The sequence below is a fragment of the Nicrophorus vespilloides genome, unplaced genomic scaffold (assembly GCF_001412225.1).
Source record: "Nicrophorus vespilloides isolate i.1.1-1 unplaced genomic scaffold, Nicve_v1.0, whole genome shotgun sequence".
In the NCBI taxonomy this organism is placed as follows: domain Eukaryota; kingdom Metazoa; phylum Arthropoda; class Insecta; order Coleoptera; family Silphidae; genus Nicrophorus; species Nicrophorus vespilloides.
The window spans coordinates 128,285-152,008 of record NW_017097768.1 but is presented as its reverse complement, the minus strand read 5'-3'; the positions used below and the strand labels follow the sequence as shown (position 1 = coordinate 152,008).

General features: G+C 30.9%; 1 protein-coding gene and 1 non-coding gene across 4 annotated transcripts; one reads left to right on the top strand and one right to left on the bottom strand.

Moving 5' to 3' along the window:
• Positions 1–23,724, top strand: LOC108560903 (runt-related transcription factor 3). 3 transcript variants are annotated; one of them, XM_017918623.1, is made up of 5 exons: positions 1–1,129; positions 17,707–17,820; positions 22,061–22,165; positions 22,760–22,981; positions 23,036–23,724. In XM_017918623.1, the coding sequence occupies exons 1-5, from the start codon at positions 706–708 to the stop codon at positions 23,638–23,640; spliced, it is 1,470 nt and encodes a 489-aa protein (XP_017774112.1). In that variant the 5' UTR covers positions 1–705; the 3' UTR covers positions 23,641–23,724. The 3 variants fall into 3 exon arrangements, with proteins under 3 accessions (XP_017774112.1, XP_017774111.1, XP_017774110.1); XM_017918622.1 differs by having other exon boundaries at positions 22,046–22,165; positions 22,769–22,981; XM_017918621.1 differs by having other exon boundaries at positions 22,046–22,165.
• Trnag-ucc lies at positions 7,551–7,622 on the bottom strand. The gene has a single exon. It is a non-coding gene; the product is annotated as a tRNA-Gly (tRNA).

The following is a 23,724-nucleotide window of genomic DNA, read 5'->3' as shown; positions in this document are numbered from 1 at the left end:
TCGAGTGTAGACCGGCGTCGCGGAAAACAGCCATATGGCATCCGATGTGCCAGAAAGAGACGACCGGATGCCATCCCCGTCCTGCATTCACTGTTAAGAGTGGTGATACCGAGTTTCATGTTTACTGCGTGGATTCGCTTGTACGCTGGAACGTTTAGTAGCCAAAATACCGCTCAACCAAACTGATTTAAACTACACCTAGCGCGAGCGAATACATTCCATCCACGGAAACAACCCTACGGATCAAATTTTAAACTTACTTTACGAAACTTTTACGCGCTTATTTCCATTCGACGTTCATCATTATCTGTATATTTTATTTTTGAATTTAACGTGCGTGCATACACGAGGCGTCGCGACGCTACTATTAGAACAACCTCCGAACGGGCAGCACGCGGCCTGTGCATCCTCTCCATACGAAAGTGCGCGCAAAAATGTGACAAGCTGAAATTATAAAAAAATTTAAAAAGTGCGCCGCCACCTCTGACGACCGCCCCCGCATGCAAGAATCAGGCATAAAAAAATATATATAACTGTTGACGCTACGTCATATGTTGCCTAGCAACACGTAGCTGAGGTGCGTGTGATACATACGCGATTCATATTTTTCCCCCGGTGTATGTATATGCATGTGGATGTGTGAGAATTGAGGATTTCGAGTAAAGAAAAAAGGAGCCGAAATTTAAATGTGTCTGGTGGTGATTAATGTTAGGTGACTGGGAACCATCCGAGATGCACCTCACCAACACCACCAGCCAAACGGCGACGGGTGCCGCCGCATCCCCAGAAGGTACCAACATCATCAACGACACCTACAGCAAGATGACCAGCGATATACTGGCGGAGCGCACCCTCAACGACTTCCTTTCCGAGCATCCTGGAGAACTGATCCGCACCGGGAGTCCGCTCTTTGTATGCACTGTCCTTCCTCCTCATTGGAGATCCAACAAGACTTTACCCGTCGCCTTCAAGGTGGTTGCACTAGGTGACATCGGCGACGGCACCGTCGTTACGGTGCGAGCTGGAAACGATGAAAATTACTGTGCGGAGCTGAGGAATTGCACGGCGGTGATGAAGAACCAGGTGGCGAAATTCAATGATCTTCGGTTCGTCGGTAGAAGCGGACGAGGTAAACCAACCCCTCAAATACAACTTTCTTAACTTACTTAGTCCCCTGTTATTAACGCAATTAGCCCAGTTACACGCGCGAACGTTCCCTTTTAATCTTAACGCACATTTTTAGCACCCCCTTTACCATCATCAAACGACAATAATAAGATTTAATTGAACGTCTATTCAACCCTTCTACATTGTATCTAATTGGAAATCCAATTCAACCAAATCAGAAATTAACAATAAACAACAGTTTCAATCCTTACATTACATTGAAATTATTTGTATTTTGTTAGTAAAAAAGGTAATTAGTAAACAAAACAATTCTATTCACTAAATAATTTAATAAAAAGTATTAATTAAACTGTATTCAATATAATAAATCATTAATTTCTTAAAACTATTACTGTAATTAATTTTAAATAGCTTTGAAATAAATTAGAAATGAACAATAAATAATGTGCCAGAACTGTACTCTTTGATCGTATTTTGTTTAGTATATTCATATTTACATTTTCGAGATAAAACTAATCAAATTTCATCTTTGTATATATAAAATATATTTGTATTTGAAAGAAATTATTAATAGAGTAGTTAAGCCTTCAGTATTATTTATACAATTAACAAAGTATGGTGTTAAAACAACAAGAAGTATTATATTTTGTTAAGAATGTAACTATTTATCAAATAAGTAAAGCAAATAATTTAATATATTCGTATTTACTTAATCTATTAATATTCTACAATTAATTATATAGGAATAGTGTAAAAACTACATTAAATTAAATAAACCAATGATAGAAAATATACTTAAAACTAATGGTAGTTATTAATTATCATTAATAAATCTTAATTAATATCTACTAATTATGTAAAGTATTACTAATACATTTTTAGATCAAATGTTGTCATATAATTGAAAAATAAAGTTTTATATGTTAAAAGTTCAATAATAAATATTTATTACATATTATCTTCTTGTATGTGTTTAAAGAATGATCAAATAATGATGTAATAATAATGAAATAATACAAAAGAACGTGATTAGTGAAGACAAATTGTAAAATAATGATTTGTGAATACTGAAGTCACATCAGATTCAATTCACGTCAGTTTCAATTGCTAAATATTTCTTGTAAATAACTTGTAATTCACAACACGAAACTGCAGGTTTTAATTACACAATAGAAAATTAAAATAATTAATTAATTAAATAATGAATGAAAATGTAGAGAATATAATGATTATTTATTATATTTGGTTAAATAATTAAAATAATGATTTTATTTAATAATTAATCTAAAATTTAATTGTTATAATATAAAAGAAATTAAGAATTTTCTTGTACTCTATACCAATATATGATAATACGATTAAAACACAAATAATTAAATAATTTAAAGTTACTTGTTTTGTTTCTCTCTTGAAACATTATATAATTCATTTATTACAAAATAATTTGAAACATTTTTAATTACATATAAAAGTATGAATATGTTCTGTAAATAAAGCCTGAAAATACTAGTTTAAAGCAAAATAATTTAATTATCTTTGTTCATAATATGTGATTTGAAAGTATTCGAAGTGAACAGTTACAAAAACAAGTAACAGAAAATTTTCATCCAACAAACAATAAAAGCAGTACGTTTTTTATATCACATGAAAAACGTTGCTATTTAGTCAGTAAAAGGTGTAATATTAAAAATATTATTTTATTTTGTTATTATTTCTTAAATATCTTGAATTATGTAGTCAATACAGTTTTTTTTTAACAATTATTATGTATATTTAAAGACAAAATGGAAGAATTCAATTTAATTTTTATACAGTTTTAAAAATATTTAAAATTTAAAGTTAAATGTAAATTCTAAATAACTTGAAGAAGTGCCTATATTTTATTATATAATACATTTAAAAGTTATATTTTTACATTTTATTAACTTTCTTTAATTATTTTCTTTACATTTTTCACCTTTACAACAATTGAAAATGATATAAAACTGCACAATATATAAATTCTTAAGCATTTTTTAGATGATTTGGAAATTTTAACTATACGTTACATAATATATAACAAATGATTTATCAAGTACGAGTCAGTATCCATGAGTATTAGATTTTGTTTTGAAAATATTTTCTTAAGTTACTTGTGAAATTTCATATATTATGTAACCAATAATGTCTAAATTTGTATCAGAATGAAATGAAAAAGTAAGTAATTTTTGAGCATATTTTCGTGAAGATTTCTCGAGTGATTTGAATGCCGGAGAAGTAAGAAAATCTCTCTCTTATCCGACGCGGAGAGTTTTCTTGGGAACGGTGAGATTTTCTTGGGGGCGGGACGCGCATGACACGCGCGCGGAAAAATCGCCGCCTCCGCGGTTCCCGCCGGATACACGTGGGTCCTAGCGGAAATGTGTCAACAGTTTATAAAAGTTAATCCTGCGTTAAATAAGCCGTCCACTCGTCCGTTACATATCTATCCACTTGCCGCCGCCGCCGCTGACGACGACACCGAAGCCCTCCCTCATTTTTAGCCGTCGGATTAAAATGTTAAATGCAGTGCCAAATAAAGAGAGAAAGAGAAAATTAAAATGGAGCAAATGCAAAAAAATAAATAAAATATATATGAAAGGAAAACAAGTGGCGGTTAAAATAATGCTAACGGGTTGAATTAAATATACTCGATGCTTTACAGCTTTTTCAGTATAACGTTTATTTTTTTTTATTTCGTTCTATTCATCTCCAATTCCACACAAAATCCAAACCAAAGCTTTTTTTCTATTGACCAAATTTCCCAATTCTAGTATTCAGTTATTTTTATTTCCCAACAAATAGCAATACTCTAATTACATTTATGAAATTTTCTTATTAAAATATAGAGAAAAGAGTTTTCTTCAAAACTTATCATTTTTTTTCTTAAACTATTTCAACATTATTAAGTTGGCACACATGTCATCATATCTTCTTCTATGTCTATTTTTATTTTGAAAGAAAACCAAATTTCCTTATTCCAGTATTCAATTATTTTTATTTCCAAACAAATAACAAAATTCTAATTACATTTATGCATTTTTCTTAATTCATTATGTAATGATATTACATATGTTCTTATACCATAAAATATAAGAGTTTTTTCAAATTGATACATGTGATTTGTTTTTTGTCTAAATAAGATGAATTTCGTTTATTCGCTAGACAAAAATATAAAGAAGGCTTTATTATGGAATTTGTGTAGATTTAGGAATTTCAAAAACAGCAAAAATTTGGTTGCGAATAATTATTTATGTGTTGATGAAATTATAATCTGTATTATTACAATGCTTATTTTTTGTATATAAACTAGTGGTAGAGCGGGTTTTTTAAAAACTCCAATATTTAAATTTCCCGTTAAACAACAATACGTTTTTAGTAACCTGATAAAAACAATCCTAAATAAACTTGAGACAAATCAATTATACTATAGCCCTGAAAGAAACACAGAAAATAATGATTGTCCATTTTAAACTTTTATGTATTTATAATACTGAACTATAAATTAGTGGTAGAATCTTTAGAAATGGTTAGTTTTTAACTTTCTTTAGAAATTTTACAATTGCAGCCATAGAGCTATATTTAGCAACTTTAATAGTCTACTTAATGTCATAGTCAAATATTTTAATTGCCAATTCTCTGCTTTGAAGTATCATAAAGTCAACTTAAAAACGAAAGAACCAACAGGAATATCACTTGCAACATCTTTAACTTAAGTACTATTTTTTTGTAGTGTTTCAATAAATTCATTTAAATTTGTTCAAGAAACATTCAGTTCCAATTAATTGATAATTTCCTCACAATTTTTTTAGCAATAATAACATTTTTGTTATAGAAACTTATTATAAATTGGAAAATTTTAAATATTTTATCCTTGAAATATTCTTTAGATTTTTCAATTATTTCAAGACAAAAATTATTATGAATTGGGAAAATATCCAGTCTGATTTTTTTTTTGGTGATTTTAACTTTTTTTGGATTTATTTGCTTCTGAAAAATACACATTAAATCTATGAAATTGCCTTCAACAAATGTAAGGCAGAAATATGTACTGGGCAGAAATACTAAGGCCTTTTTGACCCAAATTATAATCAATATACAATTGTAAATAAATATATTTTTTTTTGGACAATAAGATGCATCCCAAATATATGGTACAATTTTTCGAAAAAAACAATTACCGTCGGACCATAAGACATGTAAAAAAAGTGCGTCTTTTGCAGTGCAAGAAATATTGCGCCTGGTGACAAATATCTAATTTGCGCTACCTCCTCATAAAATCAAAGATGTCAAATATTTTATTTGCGCCCCACATCGTCAAGAAAACAATACTATTACGTTTGATGCGCCTCTGGGCGCTGGTCTTGTGTTCCAAAAAAATACAGTTCCAAAATTTCCGGATTTTTACTCGTATAGTGAAACATATTCACATATGTGTACACAAGTTTTAAAAATGATGTAGAAGACGCGCAACGAGTCTTTTCTTCTCATCGTCACTCGTTATACGAAACGTCGCTCGTTAAGCGAGTCATTTTTCTTACAATTCATTTTTCTCGTTAAGTGAAATGCTCGTTATGCGAGGTTTCACTGTATTACTAAATCAATATTCTGTATAGAAAGTTATATAGATGATTTACATGTTTTATTTGTATATTTGTTAAAAATACTAATATTTTGTATTCAAGTACAATTTTCATCTATATTAACTATAGAAGTTAAAACTGAAAATCAATTACATTTGTGATTCATAAATTTAAAGCTCGAATATTTGAACTGTGCATGTCCCATATACATGCATATTATACCGTATAATTGTGCATTATAAAATTGGTTTATTTTGTCCAATTATCTCCATTATGAATAAATGCGAGTTTTCAATCGATCATCTATAGTTATATTATAAACACACACACACAGATACATCCACTTTTGCGGATGAACCATACTGGGCATCAGTATTTGCGCCAGATTTAAAGCTAAATGCCCAACAATTATAAATAATTTCCAAATTAATTAATGATATTAATTTAGGGTCTTCCATTAAATGCAGCTAATTAATTAATTCGATGTGCGTTAAGCTACTCTTTGTGGAAAGCGTTTGTTTGATAAATTCACAACGTAATGAAAACTAAATAGAGCTGTAAGTACTTTATATATAAAATTATTTGCAAAAATTTGTTAATAACTAGTTTATATTTTGAATGTAATCGTTAAAGCTGATTATAAAATCAATTTGGATTCTACAATTTCAACAATAAATTTTGATAAAATCTATATTATCCAAATTGCAGCAGTACTTAGTATAGAGCGGTTTTGATTATTTTTGTATTTATTTAGTTCATCGATTCGTCCGGTTTTGAACACCTTAGCCGAACGGATTTTTTCAAAATATATAAAACATGATATTGATTTCATCTGATCTGAATTTATCAATAAAATTAATGAATGAATAAAATAAATCTATGATTGTGTACAATATTGTAAAAAAACACGAAGAAAATGTTTTAATTAATAAACTTTTTACAATTTCGATGAGAGTTGGAACTACTAACGATTTTTTTAAATTGCTTAAGAAAATTAATGAACGATTAACAGAAATCAATGATTGTTGAACAATATCTTAGGAAATATGACGAATAAACTAAAATATTAATAAACTTTTTATAATTTTGATACGAAATATTTTGATATTATATCATTTTATTGGCAAATATTGGTGCATTTTATTCTATCGACCAAAGTCTATCCTTTTATTATGTTTTGATATATTTTAGTCGTGTTTTCAAAGAAAAGTATATCTTTTGAAAATTTTCATAAGATTGAGAATATATACGAAATTACCAAATTGTACAATAAAATTAATAAACGATTAAGAGAAATCTTTCTTTTTTTTTGTCATTGTTATAGAAATATGATGAAAAAATATAAAATTAATATTATTTTTACAGTTTTCATGAGTATTGAGAATATTTTGGTTAATTAAAGTTTTCTTAAGACAAGAAATATTTTGGTATTATGTCACTTTACTCGCATATTTTTCTGGGTCAAAGTTTACCTAAATCTTAGGGTTTTTTTCTATATTTTACTGTGTTTTCAAAGAAAAACCTTGATTTTGTGATATACTTCATTTATAATCATCATTACTTAATTTGAATGGATAATAAGAAAATAGAATTATTTTTTTTTATTACCAAACACTATTACTACCTACTTAGAATATTTATTATAACAATTATATAACAAATTCCATTATAATTATTACATAATAAACAATATATGAAAATAATTGAAAAATTCCAACGCCTACGTTTTTTGGCCAAATTTTTACCTTACGTTCTGAAAATTAATTGATGAATAAAATAGATCTAATATTAATCAAAATCTATATTTTATATAAAACTATATGCGATGGCCGGGAATCGAACCCGGATCAACTGCTTGGAAGGCAACTATGCTGACCATTACACCACCATCGCACTTATAATTTAAATTATTTAAACAATTTACTAACCAATCAATGCAATACCAATTAAAATTAATAGTATCTTCATTATTTCCATAAATCATAAATATTGAAAATATTTTTTTAACAAACATTGATTGTTTATTCCAAATTCATAAGGAACTGTAATACAATCATGTTTTAATGAAAATTTATACATTTGTTTATTTATATTATTAAAAAGTTGATTGAAATAAGGAATTTAGTCCACACAAACTAAGAAAGATCTGAATTATAACTGTTTAATTAACTGTTTAATTAAATATGAAATAATCAAGAGAATCAAAGAAGAAGTAATTATTTTTTATTACAGAACTATATATCACGTGACTTGTTCCAATTAGTAATTGTATGTCATGACTAAAATGTAATCTGTATAATAAATTATATACTTAATTGATATTTAATTCTTCCTTGTAATGGTTTATTCACATGAGAAAAAAATAGTAGCAGTTTTAAGATTTCCTAATGGAATTTCAGAAGATTTCAAAATATTAATTATATAATATTAATTAAAACCGATCTAATAAACTAAATGATATTTTATTTATATATTATTTATATAAATATTTCATTTATTTGAATGAGACGATTCAAATACAAAAAAGTTGTTTTTTTTTATTACGGAAATGTATATCACGTGACTTGTTACAATTAAGAAATATATGTCATGTCCATAAAATAATATATAGAACAAATCCTATAGTTAATTGGTATTTAATTATTCGTTCTAATAGTTTATTCACATGAAGAAAAGAGTTTAGAAGTTTGAAGGATTTGTTAGAAAAAAATCAGAATATTTTGAAATTTCACAATTATTAATTACACACATCTTGACTATTTGATTTTTTTTGATAATTTTATTCAAACTACATTTAAATTTGTAAGTTCAGTCGAAATAACCAATAATTTTGTAAATTGTATTTATTTATATGAAGAAAAATATTTACTATACAATTTCTTTACATTTACAAATTTCACAATTTGATTACATTTTTATAATTATAAATTAATTAAATTTTGAAAATGCACTATTTGATTAAATTTTAATATTTATAAATTATTCATTTGAAAAAAAAAACAAGGAATGTTGAAAATTGTGTTGTAGTTTATTCACATAATGAAAAGCTTAGTAATCTTTAGTTAGACTTTACTATAGAATTTACTTAGATTTAGAAAAAATTTAATTATTTGTTGTCACCGCGATAAAGCATATAAGGAATTTCAGTAATTTCAGCAATTTCACAATAAAATTTGATAAAAAAAATAGTTTATATTTTGATTTCAAAAAATCTGTTTAACAAATACAATACTTAATTTATATTTATTTCTGATTAGTATATCACGTTTTTATAGATGAGATTTTTTTTTTATAGAAATCTTAATGTTTTTAATGGAAATTAAGTAGTTTTAGGAATTTGACAATTACAAAGAAATTCTGAAGTTGTTGATGATACATGTGATTAAATTTTGGATGAGAAATTCATATAACAAATCAAATACTTAATTGATATTTATTTCTGCTTAGTGTACGTTTTTATAGATGAGAAAAAAAAAGTATAGAAATCTAAATGTTTCTAATGGAATTCAGTAGATTTAGGAATTTGACAATTACAAAGAAATTCTGAATTTGTTGATACATGTGATTAAATTTCGGATCACAAATTCATATAACAAATTCAATACTTAATTTATATTTATTTCTGCTTAGTGTACGTTTTTATAGATGAGAAAAAAATCTTAACGTTTTTAATGAAATTCAGTAGATTTAGGAATTTGACAATTATAATGAAATTCTGTATCTGTAGAAGATACATGTGATTAAATTTCGGATCGATCACTTAGATTAGTGGGCTCCAATTATTTTCCATTTTCCATTTGCCATGGCTGCTGCAAGCCTTTGCGTGTGCAAAGAGTAGTCTGTATGCGTACGTGTCTGTGTGTGTGCCATTGAATTGGGGGAAGATAGAGATTATTGATCGATATTTGAACATCATAAATAGCAACATGATGTGTGTATGTGTGTACGAGAGAGATTCGAGAGGGTTCAAAATAACGCACAGCACACACAATGTATTGACATTATGTGTACATTATGAGTTCAACGCGATTACACGTGTGTTGTTGTACTATTATTTACTATATATTTTTGTATTTTAAATAAATTTATTTACAGTATTTATATTGTTTTGTACATTATTAATGGGAAAATACCAAAAATTACATTACGTGTTTATAAAATAAATGGTTGGAATTGTTTAATGCAGCCCGAGGTGCTGCGACCTATACAATTCTACTATAAATTTTGTAATTTACTCAAATTACGCAATTCCGACTAACGGATTGAAAGTACTGGGCTTGTTGATCTTTTATGCATGATCGAAACGGGTCCCCTTTACCATGGCAATATGTCACGTTCAAGTATCTATTAAGGTTTTAACCTTTTATTCGCACTAACAATGTGTTTCTTATTAACAACAGTTCATCATTCATTCATTCTTTAATTAACTTAATGTCAATGTCAAATTTTGAAATTCTTTACTAAAATAACAAATTGAACAATTTTTTTTTTCTATCAATTTATTTATAAGGGCTGCAGCCCTTCCAGTATAAAATAAATGCTTTCATATACAACAATACCTCGCATAGTGCGGCTTCGATTTGTTCGGATTTACTACAAACAAACAAAACAAATAAAATTTTAATTGAGAAAAATAAAAATCATTTTTTATTCAGACAAGTTTCTTAACCTATCAATACTTTTATGTCGTTTTCAAATCCTTGATTTGTCCGGTTTCAAACAGTCAACCTAATTCAAAATCCAATTTAAAGCTATTTACAACAGTAATCAAACTTTATTTGTTAAGCTATGATTTTATTGCTATTTTTTATTAAATTCTTGTTTGCAAGGGCTGCAGACCTTCAATATTACTTAAGGTCAATATCAACTATAAATGTATTTACAAGAATAACAAAATTTGTTGAAAGAACTGTATTTTTAAGTTATCATGTTATTAATAAGGGCTGCGATTTCTGCAACCCCTTGTAAAATATAAGTTTTTTTAATATTTTTTTTATTTAATTTTACAAATAATTGAAGAAAAAAAGTGTTATGTTAAGATAATTATAACAAAATTTATTATATTAAAGTTTAAACCAATGTTTTTCATTCCAAAAATTGCTGCTGACAGAAAAATATCTATTTTTTTGTATTCGCTAATATTTACTATTATATAAATAATAAAATATATTAAAAAAAAAATGTTGTTGAGAAACACTGCTATAATCAATAGAGTTAATTTTTTTGCACTGTAAATGTAATGAGGATTGATCCGATTTAGTTGATTACAAACTCCATTTTCTAATGGACGTAGTTTGCTTTGGATTGATGTATTGTTTGCGACTGTGTATAGTAGATATCGTTTTGTCGTTCATGGTCCAGTCTACGGTATATAACAGAAAATGTAATACACTACTTTGTCGAAGGGCCGATGTGATACTGATTAAATAGTGGTCGGACTATTCCACTTGTAATTTCACATGAATTAAACTGCTCGTAAAGTGTTGTTCCAGTCATACAATTGTGTAATACATTTTGGTATCCAAGCATTCTTTTCCAAGATTGTACAAATCAATATCATTAAATGCAATTAAACAATATAAATAGTTGATAAAACACAAAACAGTAAAAATGTATTTTAATAGAAAATTTTACATAAACTTAAATGGATAAAAAAGTTACATTTATGTTATGAATATATGTATTTTTATATTTATTAATAATAATAATATTTATTTTTTATTTGGTCAATAAATTGATATTATGATTAGCCTAAATTATAATAACTTGATTTTAAACTTTTATTTATTTTTTGAAATATGTTACAATTAATTTTATAATTATTATAACCTTGGTTATACTTAAACTTAAGATTGACAATTATTTCTATAGATATTTCCTAAGTGTTTCATGTTCATAAGTAAACTTTCAAAGTTATGGACATAAAGATTTGAAGGAAACTTATTTAAAAATGTATTGTTTCAGAAGTATTTAATGATAAAGTGTTTGTTTAAAATGTTATATCCGCACTACTTCATAAGGTTACAATCAACGTTTGTTTTTTTTAACGAATCACAGCTGTTTTGAACGTTTAAACAATCTTTATTTGGTTGCCCCGTACACTTGTAATTGCAGACATTGCAGAATTATTACATTACCAAATTTTTATAAATCTTATAAATTTATTAATAATACATAACAAAAAATGATAACCAAGTAATAGATATATTGATTTAATCAGTTTTAAAAAGTTCAAAGTATTTATAAAATTTCAATAATAAAGTTACAAAATTGGTATAAGTATTTTATGAAAATATTTTATTAAGTTGAATCATCATTATTTAAATTACTTTCTTAGACTCAAAACTGTTTGAAATTAATTAAATTATTATAATTAGTAAAGATTAAAGTGATCATTTTAGTCTATTTGTAATCATGCAATTTCGGTATTCTTACGTAAGTGATAAATCACTTAACTAATGACGCCACAATATTACACCTGACAAGAGACATAAATAACGTAATACGATGTAGGGGATGTACCTATCCGCTAATTGAATACAGTGACATAAATTTATTTAAGTTGGTACATATGGTAGCAAAGTGTCCAATTGCAGCTGTCTTTTAAGTACAATTGTCATTAAATTTCACATTAATCATATTTGGTACTTCGCAGAGTGCGGCTTCGATTAGTCCTGATTTTCTATAATCCAATTTAAATCATTCGAAACAAAATAAATTTTAATTGAGAAAAATAAAAGAAATTAGTACACAAAATAATATTCTCTTTTTATGTGTCAAGTCTCTTTTTGTGCGGTTTATTTCTATTTGATTTGGTTAATTCAGTTTCAAACTGTCCGGGATATTGGCTGAATCGATTACCCGCACTATGTGAGGTATGATTGTAGACTCTGCAACAATACCTCGCATAGTGCGGGTAATATACAGTATAGAGTCTATTACTATCGAATGAAATAATATTTAGTACGCATAGTCAAAGGATATACAAATATTTTTGGAGTTATCTAAGAGTTAAATGTTATAATTTCTACATTTTTATTTCTTAAGAAGTTTTTTGTGAATTGACTATAGTTGCCAGACTTTTTGCAAGAGCCACACCTAAACTTTTTGGTATAATAATTTAAAAAAAATCTCAATCATAATATTAAATATATATAATATTTGTGTTTTGTTGTGGATCCACTAGCCAGAACAAGACTCTTGAAGAGCCGCATGCGGCTCGCGAGCCTCAGTTTGGCTACCCCTGGACTATAGACTTTGATGTTCTATATTTATATATGTTAAGAATTGAGTAATATTCTGATGTAAATGACCTAATATTTAGGTATCTGTATAATATCAATAAACTAACTACTACCAACTGTTCTACTTGTGTGCGATATATGTAAAAAGTTAATAGTAAAACATATTACCGTATTATCCGGAATATAAAATACATCGGACTATAAGACGCACCTAAATTGTTATGTCAAAAATGCGTCTTATGGTTAGAAAATGACTGTAAGTAGATTTTGATGAAAAAAGTGATCATAACATCATTTGACAAGTCTATGATTATATAACATTTTCATGCTTCACGTGGTTTATGTTGCTGGTGGTGCAAATTGCATTTGCATGATGGCATTAAATTAAAAAGTCTGATGCGATATGCATTGGAGGTGGCTGTGGCAGCAGGACAAAATGCGGGGTGGATGCCGTACTGACATAGAAATAAAACAGTCGAAACGGAACACACCGAACAAAACAAAACAAAACAAAAATGAACGAAGAAATAAATAAATAAAATAACGACGAGCCGCTTTTGGATCGCAATCACCAAAGCAAATATTCAAACTGCACCGAAACCAAAACTCAAATAAAGCTCGGAAATAATCCAGTGGCTAACAAATACGGATACTCCGTGCCAGTATAGTGTTGGTATCGATTGTGTGCCAGGAACGGTGGGATAATTGCATATGGGGCGCGCGATTTTTCCGCTTCCGGCCGACCGGCACAGGGTAGTATACAGTGTAGGTGAGCTTTGGTGAAAAATGCACACTACTTGATGTGTTTAACCCGGCCATTAGGGTTTGTGTGATACCTCAAACATACCGCTACATTCTGGCCACTTTTAAATGCATCGATTTTTACGCGCTCAGCGCTTTATTTTATGGTGGTCGTAGTGCATTTTTTTTCCTCCCCCGCATGTGTGTGTTTCACTCACATGGCTCAAAGCACATCCACCCACAGACCACCCCAACACCAATTATTAATTGCTACTCCGGATATCTTCATTAAATCATTTTCAGCTTTATTTTTTTTCCAAAAGTATTTTCTGCTCAAATTTTTTGCTATTCAAACGTTTTTAAATAATTTCATTGATGATTTGTATTAAAAGTTGAAACTCATTATAATCGATAAAACGATAAATATTTTCCATTTTTCAATTCAAAATTTGTGTATTTTCCTGTAATAAATAATCAATATCATTTATATATATAATTATATACATTCTAGTACATGCATTAATCTTTTTGTATTTTCTAATTAACTAAGTCTTAAATTTTATAGTTATTTGTTTCTAATTTATAAATATAAGCTTGCAAATACTTTCATTAAACACTTCTTCTTTGATTATTTATGATTAATTGAAGTATACATATAATTACTTTCAAGTATTAAATTAAAACAAACAAAAAACTGGTTTGTTTACATATTTACGATACTTCAATTGCCATTTGTGTCATTTTTCAAATTGACAGTTTGACAGCATTTTGACAGATTATTTTAATTGACTTGTAATTTGACAGGATTAATTGCATAACCATTACCAACCTAAGAAAAGCAACGTTTGACAGATTACTTCAATTGACTTGTAATTTGACAGGATTCATTGCATAACTATAATAAACCTAAGTAATGCAACGTTTAACAGATTATTTCAATTGACTTGTAATTTGACATTATTCATTGCATAACCATAACCCACCTAAGTAATGCAACGTTTGACAGATTATTGCATAACTATAATAAACCTAAGTAATGCAACGTTTGACAGATTGTTATAATTGACATGTAATTTGACAGGATTCATTGTATAACCATAACCAACCTAAGACAACATTAACAATAAGAAATAGTTTGCAAAGAATAAATATAACGATTATCAACTTGTAATAGGAATTCTAAATATCTCTCAAAATTATATGGTGCTTTCAATTGACCTGTAATTTGACATAATTAATAGCACCATTATTATCAACCTAAAGTTCTCAATAGGTGCGGAGTAGAGTGCAGAGAATAAGAAAACTTGTAATGAGTATGAAAAAGAGCAGACTTTAGAAATGTTTAAATTAAAAAAAAACTTTTGATTTTTTTAAAATTTATTGTTATTAAATTACGAATGTCCAGAAGTTGTCGTTTATTTGTATTTCAGTTTAATTGGCAAGTAATTTGGCAATCAAGATTCTGGTGGAAATGTAGTGTTGGGCGCTAGTGTAAGTGCGGTATGGTCGCGGTGGCAGCGGAGGTCGACCACGCAACCAATGCCAATGCAGGGGGTTAACAGTAGCCTGACCGCGACCCGGGGGCGGTGGCGGTGCCTGACGCCGTCGGCTCCATAGCGTGACGCTACCCACTTGCCGTCGCGACGCCTCCGACCCAAACCCGACGCCACCGCTGCCGCCACCACCACCGACGACGCACTGCCTTCAGCCCTGCGTGACGCCGCGCACTCCAAACCAAATAAAATGTATAAACAAAATAATAAGCGCTAACCACGCACAACAACTTATCATCCCTCAAAAACCACACACATACACACACCACTTTCGTCTTTCCAATCGATAACATTTTACCTTTCCCCCAACCACCGCACAACCATTATTATTTCAAATGCAAATATTTAGTTATTAATGTGTACAATTTCATTTGCAAATTATTAATACATTTGCAAATAGCCAACTGAATAAAATGACCCTTATGATTTTCATATGCAAAACTGTATAAATATTATTATTATTCAAATCGATATAGATATAAATATAATATAATAAAACCTGCAACACATCATGTGAGACAGGTGTATCATTTATTCTTTATTATATAGAAAATAAAAATACTTAACAGATAAAAGAGTTTTCCAGGTAAAGCTGAAATAATTATATTCAATTGTAACTAATAACCGAATGCTTAAGTCGTCCAACCACGATGGAACCTGCGACGGTTCGAATCCTGATCAAGCCAGGCCCTTTGTGAGCCGTGCTTGTAGCTATAGTTCATCACAGATGGATAGTCAAATGAATGAGGTTCAGCATATGGACCTTCAGCCAAGTCGATGGACAATGACAGTGTTAAGGATAGCAGCAGATTCACAGTCAAAGGAAATTGAAGTTAACCTACAAGACGACTATAATAAATTTAAAAAATCAAATCATCATAATCTATCCATCGGGAAAAATTGTCCATTTAATGTCAACCGCGATCTTAAATTTACTCAATGTTCACATTGATGAACAGATTGTGAATAAAATTATACGTCATACAAAAAAATAAAAAGAATTAACATGGACTCTAAATACTCTAAATCAGCGTTTCTCAACCTAATAGCCGCGCACTCCAACATTTTTTTGTAGTCATATTGCAACCCAATAGATCAGTGATTTTCAAACCTTTTGGATATAAAAAAATTCTGCGAACCCTCGAAGTATGAGTATATGTAGAAAAACAACCAGGATTGATCTGTCATTAATATTTTGCAACCCCCAAATAATTTACGCGAGAGAATCATTGCAAAAGATCATATCAACGGTTTGACCCAAGGTGACAGTTGTCATTGACCTGCAACGATCCATTGATCGTTGTAGGTTGAGAAACTCTGCTTTATAAGAATAAGTATATATTCAAGTATGTCTACAATACAGACAAAAAATTCTAAATTTTGTTCTTGTTTCACTTCATCTCGTGAAGTCATTTTTTGATATATGGCGGAAAAATATGAAACATTCCGCTCGAAACCCAAATATCCTTCCCAAATTTAAATATCCCACATCATCCCTATTCCAATACCTTATCTCTCTCGATTGATACACACTTGTTCCTACTCCGCTGCTTTTTTTCCCTTATTCTTCTATTGTTCATTTGTATATTATTATTATTATAATACTGATATTATTTCATAATTAAATTTATGTTCCTGGGCGGAAAGACCTCGGTCGTTAGCCCTTTGGCTAGCCTATTAATATATATATTTTTTTTATTTTATGTTAGAATTTATTTATGTATAAATTGTATGAAACATTTTTTAGTTCTAAACCAAAAATAATTTAAGTTGGCTGATATGACAATACTCCATGTCAATAAAAAATATAAATAATTAACACAAAATAAAATAAGAGTAGAAAATGAAGTATTAGATGTTACTTCTCTTTTTCCAATATCTTTATTTATATATAAAACAGTAAATAAGTAGATGAAACTTTTTTAATTGTCATAACATGATAGGGTGCAATTACTGTAATTTACAAGATGTACTGTTTTCTTTTTCATATCAATATTAAAATCTTGTAATTTTAACATATTTTTTACCAATCAAAATATAAATAAAATGTGTGATATAACAGATATTATAGTTATATAAAAAAATATAAACCACACGAGTTGATTTATTTTATTTATTTGTATTGTGGAATTGTAACAATTAAAAATACGGATTAAAATATTATTTTTTTTGTTACTCTGTTATTGTTGTTGCTGTTATTTGTGTAATAACATAATTGCAAAATCGAGGGCGGATTGGTTTCAATATAAATATGAAACCGTCGGTCCGTGCTCTGGGGACAATTTAAATTTGGCTGAACCGAAATTGATATTTTTGATTACCTAACAATAATAAACTGCAGTAACGCGAAATGTATAATAAATAAATAAAACAAAAAATAAATAACATGAGTAACATGGAAATAACTGAATGAAAGTAAATGATTTACGTATTTTTCAGGGAAGAGCTTCACGTTGACGATAACGGTGTCATCGTCTCCGCCGCAAGTGGCCACGTATAACAAAGCAATCAAGGTGACGGTAGATGGACCCAGGGAACCACGATCCAAAACCAGTGAGTTTCAACTAATTTGGATATTGTTTTCTAATAGGATAATTATCATAGGTTTGATCTATGACATATTATGAAAACTATAGACAAAAAATTACAAACCAGTGAGTTTCAACTAATTTGGATATTGTTTTGAAATATGAAGGAATAATTAGATCTAATCTATGATAGATTATGAAAACTATGATCAATATCCCTTGGTTCAAAAGAATCAATTAATTTGTGTAGTAAGAATACATAAAAAATATGATTGATATGGCAGTAACATATATCTTCAAAACTACATAATATTTGATCAATTATAATTATTAGGATAGTAGACCTTGTATCTAGTGTGTATAAGAATATTCTTCAATAATACGACACAAATGTATACAACAAAATATAAAACTGAAAACATAAAATTTCTCAAAAAAAAAGATAATTATCAAGACATTGAATCTATGGCATTTGTGACAGTTAATTTGAAGTATTGGAATTAAATGTAAAATGTTGTAGTCGGAAGTAATTTTTATTTCTTTGGAGAGTAACAAATCAATTAATGGATAAAGTTTCTGCTGCAATAGCAGACGTCTACGTTCCTGTGGAAACTATTTCCGAACTCAGTCATCTGCTCGCACCAATTTGATCAGATTTGGCACCATTGGAGAACAATTTCAAGGAAGTTTATCGGGAGAAATAAATACAAATTGTAATATTTTCAGAACGAAATTCGTGCGTATCGGTGTATTGTTTCCTCGTCGCATTCTAGTAGCGTTCGGAAATGTGTATGAAGTATGGATTGGCGTGTAAATGGTTGGAAATAAATGCGGATTGAAGGGGGCCCTTCAAATAAGGAGGTACTATATGCGAAAGGGTCAGGAACAGACCCCAGATGAGCTAGTTCTAATTAATTAATCAACCAATTCAATTCATTAATTCAGCTCTAGAGCTCTTGCAAATTTAGGGAAATTCTCGGGTGATGAATATTTAGTTTGGGCTCCAGGACCTCCGCACACGCCACCCTCCTTCCACCTATTGCATCCTTCGGGACGCACCCTTACCGTGCTTTTTGTTCCAATCAATTCTCATCGTTTTTTCCTTGCGTGCTGAGCAGAGTCGAACCGAGCCTCTGCATCGGAAGGAAATAATTACGTTTCCTGCTAGTATATATTAATTAACGTCTGCAGCAGTTGGCATCAGCAGGAGGTGACAAAACCTAGCAGGACAGGGGAGCCCCGACAGCTGGACACTTTCCTCTTGACATGTATTAGATTAGGGTGAGAGCTCGAACACTTGCCCCAAACCAGAACTCCTATTCCTCTACCACTCCTTCTATCCCATCCTTGTTCCCGTCCATCTCTATCTCTAGCCGCTTTTAACACAGAAACTTTAATGGCACGAATTAACTGTGTTTTTCGGATGCGATTTCAAAGCGCGGCGCCTAATTTAAAATCGTTCCCGACGAGAGAAAAGGGAAAATTCCCGCAGCGTGCGTATATATGTATTTGGATTTGTATGTGTGCGCGGGAGTGTGTGTATATTTAAAGAGCGCCGGCTTTGTTTGAACCCGATCACCATATAAAATTTTATAGGTCTGTACTAAACAAACATTTCGCGTCCACATGTTCGTGGAGGCTCCCCTTTTGTGCCCTGCCCCGCAGTCTGGTCGCTTTGGCCACCCTTCTCCACACCGCCTCCCTCCACGCGCCGCTCCATTTCCATTTCTTTGCCGCCGCTTGATTAATGCCAACGTAATTATAATCCCTAATCGATTCCATCCGGTTCTGAACGGATTGTAATTGCCAACCCCGAAAGCGCAAAATTAAATAAACCAGATGCGGAAAGAATGGGATTAGGGTCGTTTCCGGATTGAGATACAGCCGCCTTCATCCGCCTCCACAGTCACCGCTCCTTAAATACGCCGGGACGTGTCTTGCGGGTAAATCTTGGCGCGTTTTCTAAAAGTTTCACTTTTCGCCCCCTTCTTGTGCAACAGGTCTCCCTAAGAATTTCAGAGACGATTTATTGCTACCCTTGAGTAAACACACACATTCGCATTTATAAAAGTCTACTCTTTATACCACTCACTTCGGTATAATCCAGACTGCCTACCAGTAATGTACATGTGATTTGTACAACCTTTATGGTGCCTTTACATTTGTACCAACTACACATTATGTAATCTAAATACATTTACAATTATATAAGTTTCATTTTATTATTAATCACTTCGGTATAATTTATATAACTTTTACCCCAAAATATATTTATTTACCCTAACATCCCCTTAATTTGAAAGGGTGAAAATCATAGATTAATCAAAAGATTATTTCTACGGAGAATTCGATTATAAATTTAAAAAGTAAAGTTTAGTTCTTTATATTTTGATAACTGCTACAAAAAGAAAACTGCAAAAGAATCATAGGAATTAGAAAAGTTTCCTCTTTAAAACACTCACTTCCATATAATCCAGACTGACCCCAGAAATGTATCGACATCAATTGTTACATAATACAATATAATTAATTTTAACATACCTAAATTAACAATTATGGTGCAACCACAACAATCAAAGTTATTTGTATGTGACAACTGCTATAATTAATTATGACAGGTGCACCAACTATAAATTACCAAATTACATTCACTTTGATAGAAGTTTCCTCTTTATACAGATATTTCCTAGAATATTTACATTGACAGAAGTCTCCTTGAATTGGTTTAATCTAGACTAATAAATTATAAGTATAATTAACAATTTTCCAAAAGATTTAAATATTTTAACATATACCATCAGACAAATAAAATTATTTGTATACTGCTGCAATTTGTGAATCAGAACTGTTTACTGCATTAAATAAAAAAAAAAGATTTTGAGAATGTTCCAAAATAGAATGAAAGGCTTTGATCTCTGGCGTTTTTATAGCAAATAAATTTTATATACGAAAAAATGTAGAAACAGATGTACTAACAAGTGTACCAACTTAAATGATTTATGTAACTATATTTAATTTGGTTACCTTTGTAACAGTAAAATATTTTTCTGAGGTGTACATGCTCACGTCTTAAGTAATTGAGAAATTTTACATTTTAAATTGAATTTATTATGTAATGTTTCGAATGAATAATTTTGTATTTAAATGTATTAATATTATAATAAATCAATCATAATTTTAATGATACCATGGAATATTACAAACTAGAGTGTAATTGAAATTCTCAATAGGAAAGATATATTGAAGCATTGCCTGTCTATATTACTACAATGCTCTTAACTTTTAAGTTATTATTAATTTTGTAAAGATTACTTAAACTAATGAACAGTTACTAAGTTTTATTAAAATATTATGAAAATATATATTTTTTAATGAAATGATTATTGTAATTATACTTAAAAAAACTGGAAATACGTTTAGATAATATTTAGTATTGTATTTTTATAATTATGAAATAAATCAATTCGTGTAGAATAATAAAGTTGCGAGTGGGAATATTTTAATGGTCGTAAATGAATTGCTTTCATGTCATAGGGTAATAAAATAATTGTTCGGTGAAAATTTTAATCACTTTGTTTTATTTCATTTCAATTTTCAATTTTTGTCGCTCGTCGAAGTGCAGTTTATAACATATAAATATATGTATTAACTAACACATATTGTTCGTTATTTTTAGTCGGCGTGAACTCCAATTAAAGTTTAATACATCGCGTATTTTTAATACCATAAATCGAATGATGATGGTCCATGGAAATAACGGTGGATTTAATTATGTCTGCATTTGCTTCGTTGTATCAAATGAAATACGTCCGCGTGTAACTGCTCCGCGGTTTCAATGAATGAAAGGCCGTATGCATGACAAGACAAAAGTTTTAATTAAGAATGAACCATTAAAGCGAATATGTACATATATAAGGAGGGTGGATGTGGAACTAGTCTGAGGGGGTTTTGTTCCGTAAGATATTATTAATAAGTTGTATGCAACAGAGTGGAGTATTTAAGGTTAAGTGAACTAATATAGCAGGAAGTTGTAGCAATTCCGAACAAACTGGCTCAAACTTGGCTCGCAACTCCGTTATCTTGCAAACAAGTCCTGCGGTTCCCTAATGCTCCGCAGGACGAAAAGGGGTGGTGTACAAGAAAGGGTGGTGTGAGTAGATGGGATCCAAACCCGAGCCTACACGTGCACCATCTTCCAACATATCTTCTTTCATAATTGGTATCTAGAGCAGTATTATAGGCTAATGTAGTGCTTTCTCTTTTAGGGCAGCAGCAACAATTCCATTTTGCCTTCGGCCAGCGGCCCTTCCCGTTCGCCGCCTCCGATCCCCTCACTGGATTCAGGATGCCCCCGATAGGGAATTGTAATAGTAAGATATCCTTTTCAGCGATTAAGATGTTCTCAGCTAGATACCGAACAATATTATTCCTTTGTTTCGAATACAAACATATTAAGTTAAACTTCTCCCCGAAGCGCAATAAGCGTAATTCATTGAAGCGCATATCATTCTTTAGTTGTGCACCGATTTCCATTTAGCTTTTGCGACGATGGGGTAAAGGGTCGATGAAAAAAAGCAATTAATTCGTTTCTGCGGGGATCTCATTCAATAACATGTGGACTAAACACGGGTTTGATGGGTTTTATATGTTGGAAACGGTATAAAAAAAAGAGATAGAGTGAGAGAGAGGGACAGAGGGAGATAAAACAACGAATGCTTTGGTGAGGCATGACAGTTGAAAGCTGCGGGAGGGCCGCTCGATATGCTCATCAACTGCATTACCAACATGTATAGAGTACACTCCATTATAGCAACTATAATACCTATTAGTACGCCAATTAAATTCGCTTCGGAAATTAAAAATTGCGTAGTGAAACGAAATGGGAAAAAAACCGCTGTGATCGGAGCTTTGTTGCGGGGATTGTACGAAGCAATCAATCAAAATATTTTTTAATTAACTTGCAGCTTTTCCAGATATGCCGCAATTTGGGTTAACGTCGACCAACTCGCATTGGGGGTACGGGGCTGCGGGGGCGTACTCCCCGTACTTTACTCCCAGCTCTTTAGGTTCGTGTCCAGCGCCTACTGCCTCTCAATTCAATACTCCTGCTTTGGGTTTCTCAGGAACCACGCCGGATCAGAGCTCCACACAAGATGCCTTCGGTACGGGTACTGCGGTCGGTTCATGTAAGAACACTCAACATCCTTCGAAGATCACCTTAACCTAATCGAATTTAACAGTACTTCCAGATACTTCGACGACGGATTTGGATCAGCATTTAGGACTAGTCACGACCCAAACGCACACCACCCAAAATCAAAATTCCTCTTCTCTACTAGTACCGCGGTACTCCTCCAACCACACGGACTTCTCCTTATCAGGATCTCGATCGTTATCCGACAACTCAAGCGCTGCTGAGAGTCCAGTCCAAGACGATTTGCTGACCCAAAGCACGTTAGGAGTGAACCACACCAACAACACCAACTTTTCCATCCATCAGAACATGACGCCGACCACCTATCCCAGCAGCACCTGCAACAACTCCTTATACCCAGTCCTTCCCGCTAGTCTGCTATACTCGCAACTGTATTCTGCAGCGAACCAAACCCACAACTTCCACTCCCTTCATTCACACACCACGCAATCCCACAACGATCTGCAAACTGTCATGGATCAACTTTCGACTTCCAATCAGAGGCAGATGAATGGTTCAACTGATCTACTCCTCACCAACAATGGATCTTGTGGAGCTGCAGCCCAGAGACAAGACGACGCTCGACTTAACACGAACGGTGCTCAAAGAGGTCCAGCTCACAGCACGGACGCAGTTTGGCGACCGTACTAATCAACAACTTCCCCTCAAAGAAAAAAAAACACATACACAAACTAAGCAAACTTAAATGTTTCTACCTCCTTTGTAAAATAAACT

Bases quoted from the DNA above. Each gene is read 5' to 3' on its own strand.
- LOC108560903 (XM_017918621.1), top strand. From the start codon at position 706: ATGTTAGGTGACTGGGAACCATCCGAGATGCACCTCACCAACACCACC. The intron at 1,130-17,706 runs GTAAACCAACCC...CGTATTTTTCAG, and splicing joins CGTCGGTAGAAGCGGACGAG to GGAAGAGCTTCACGTTGACG. The intron at 22,166-22,759 runs GTAAGATATCCT...ATTAACTTGCAG, and splicing joins CCCGATAGGGAATTGTAATA to CTTTTCCAGATATGCCGCAA.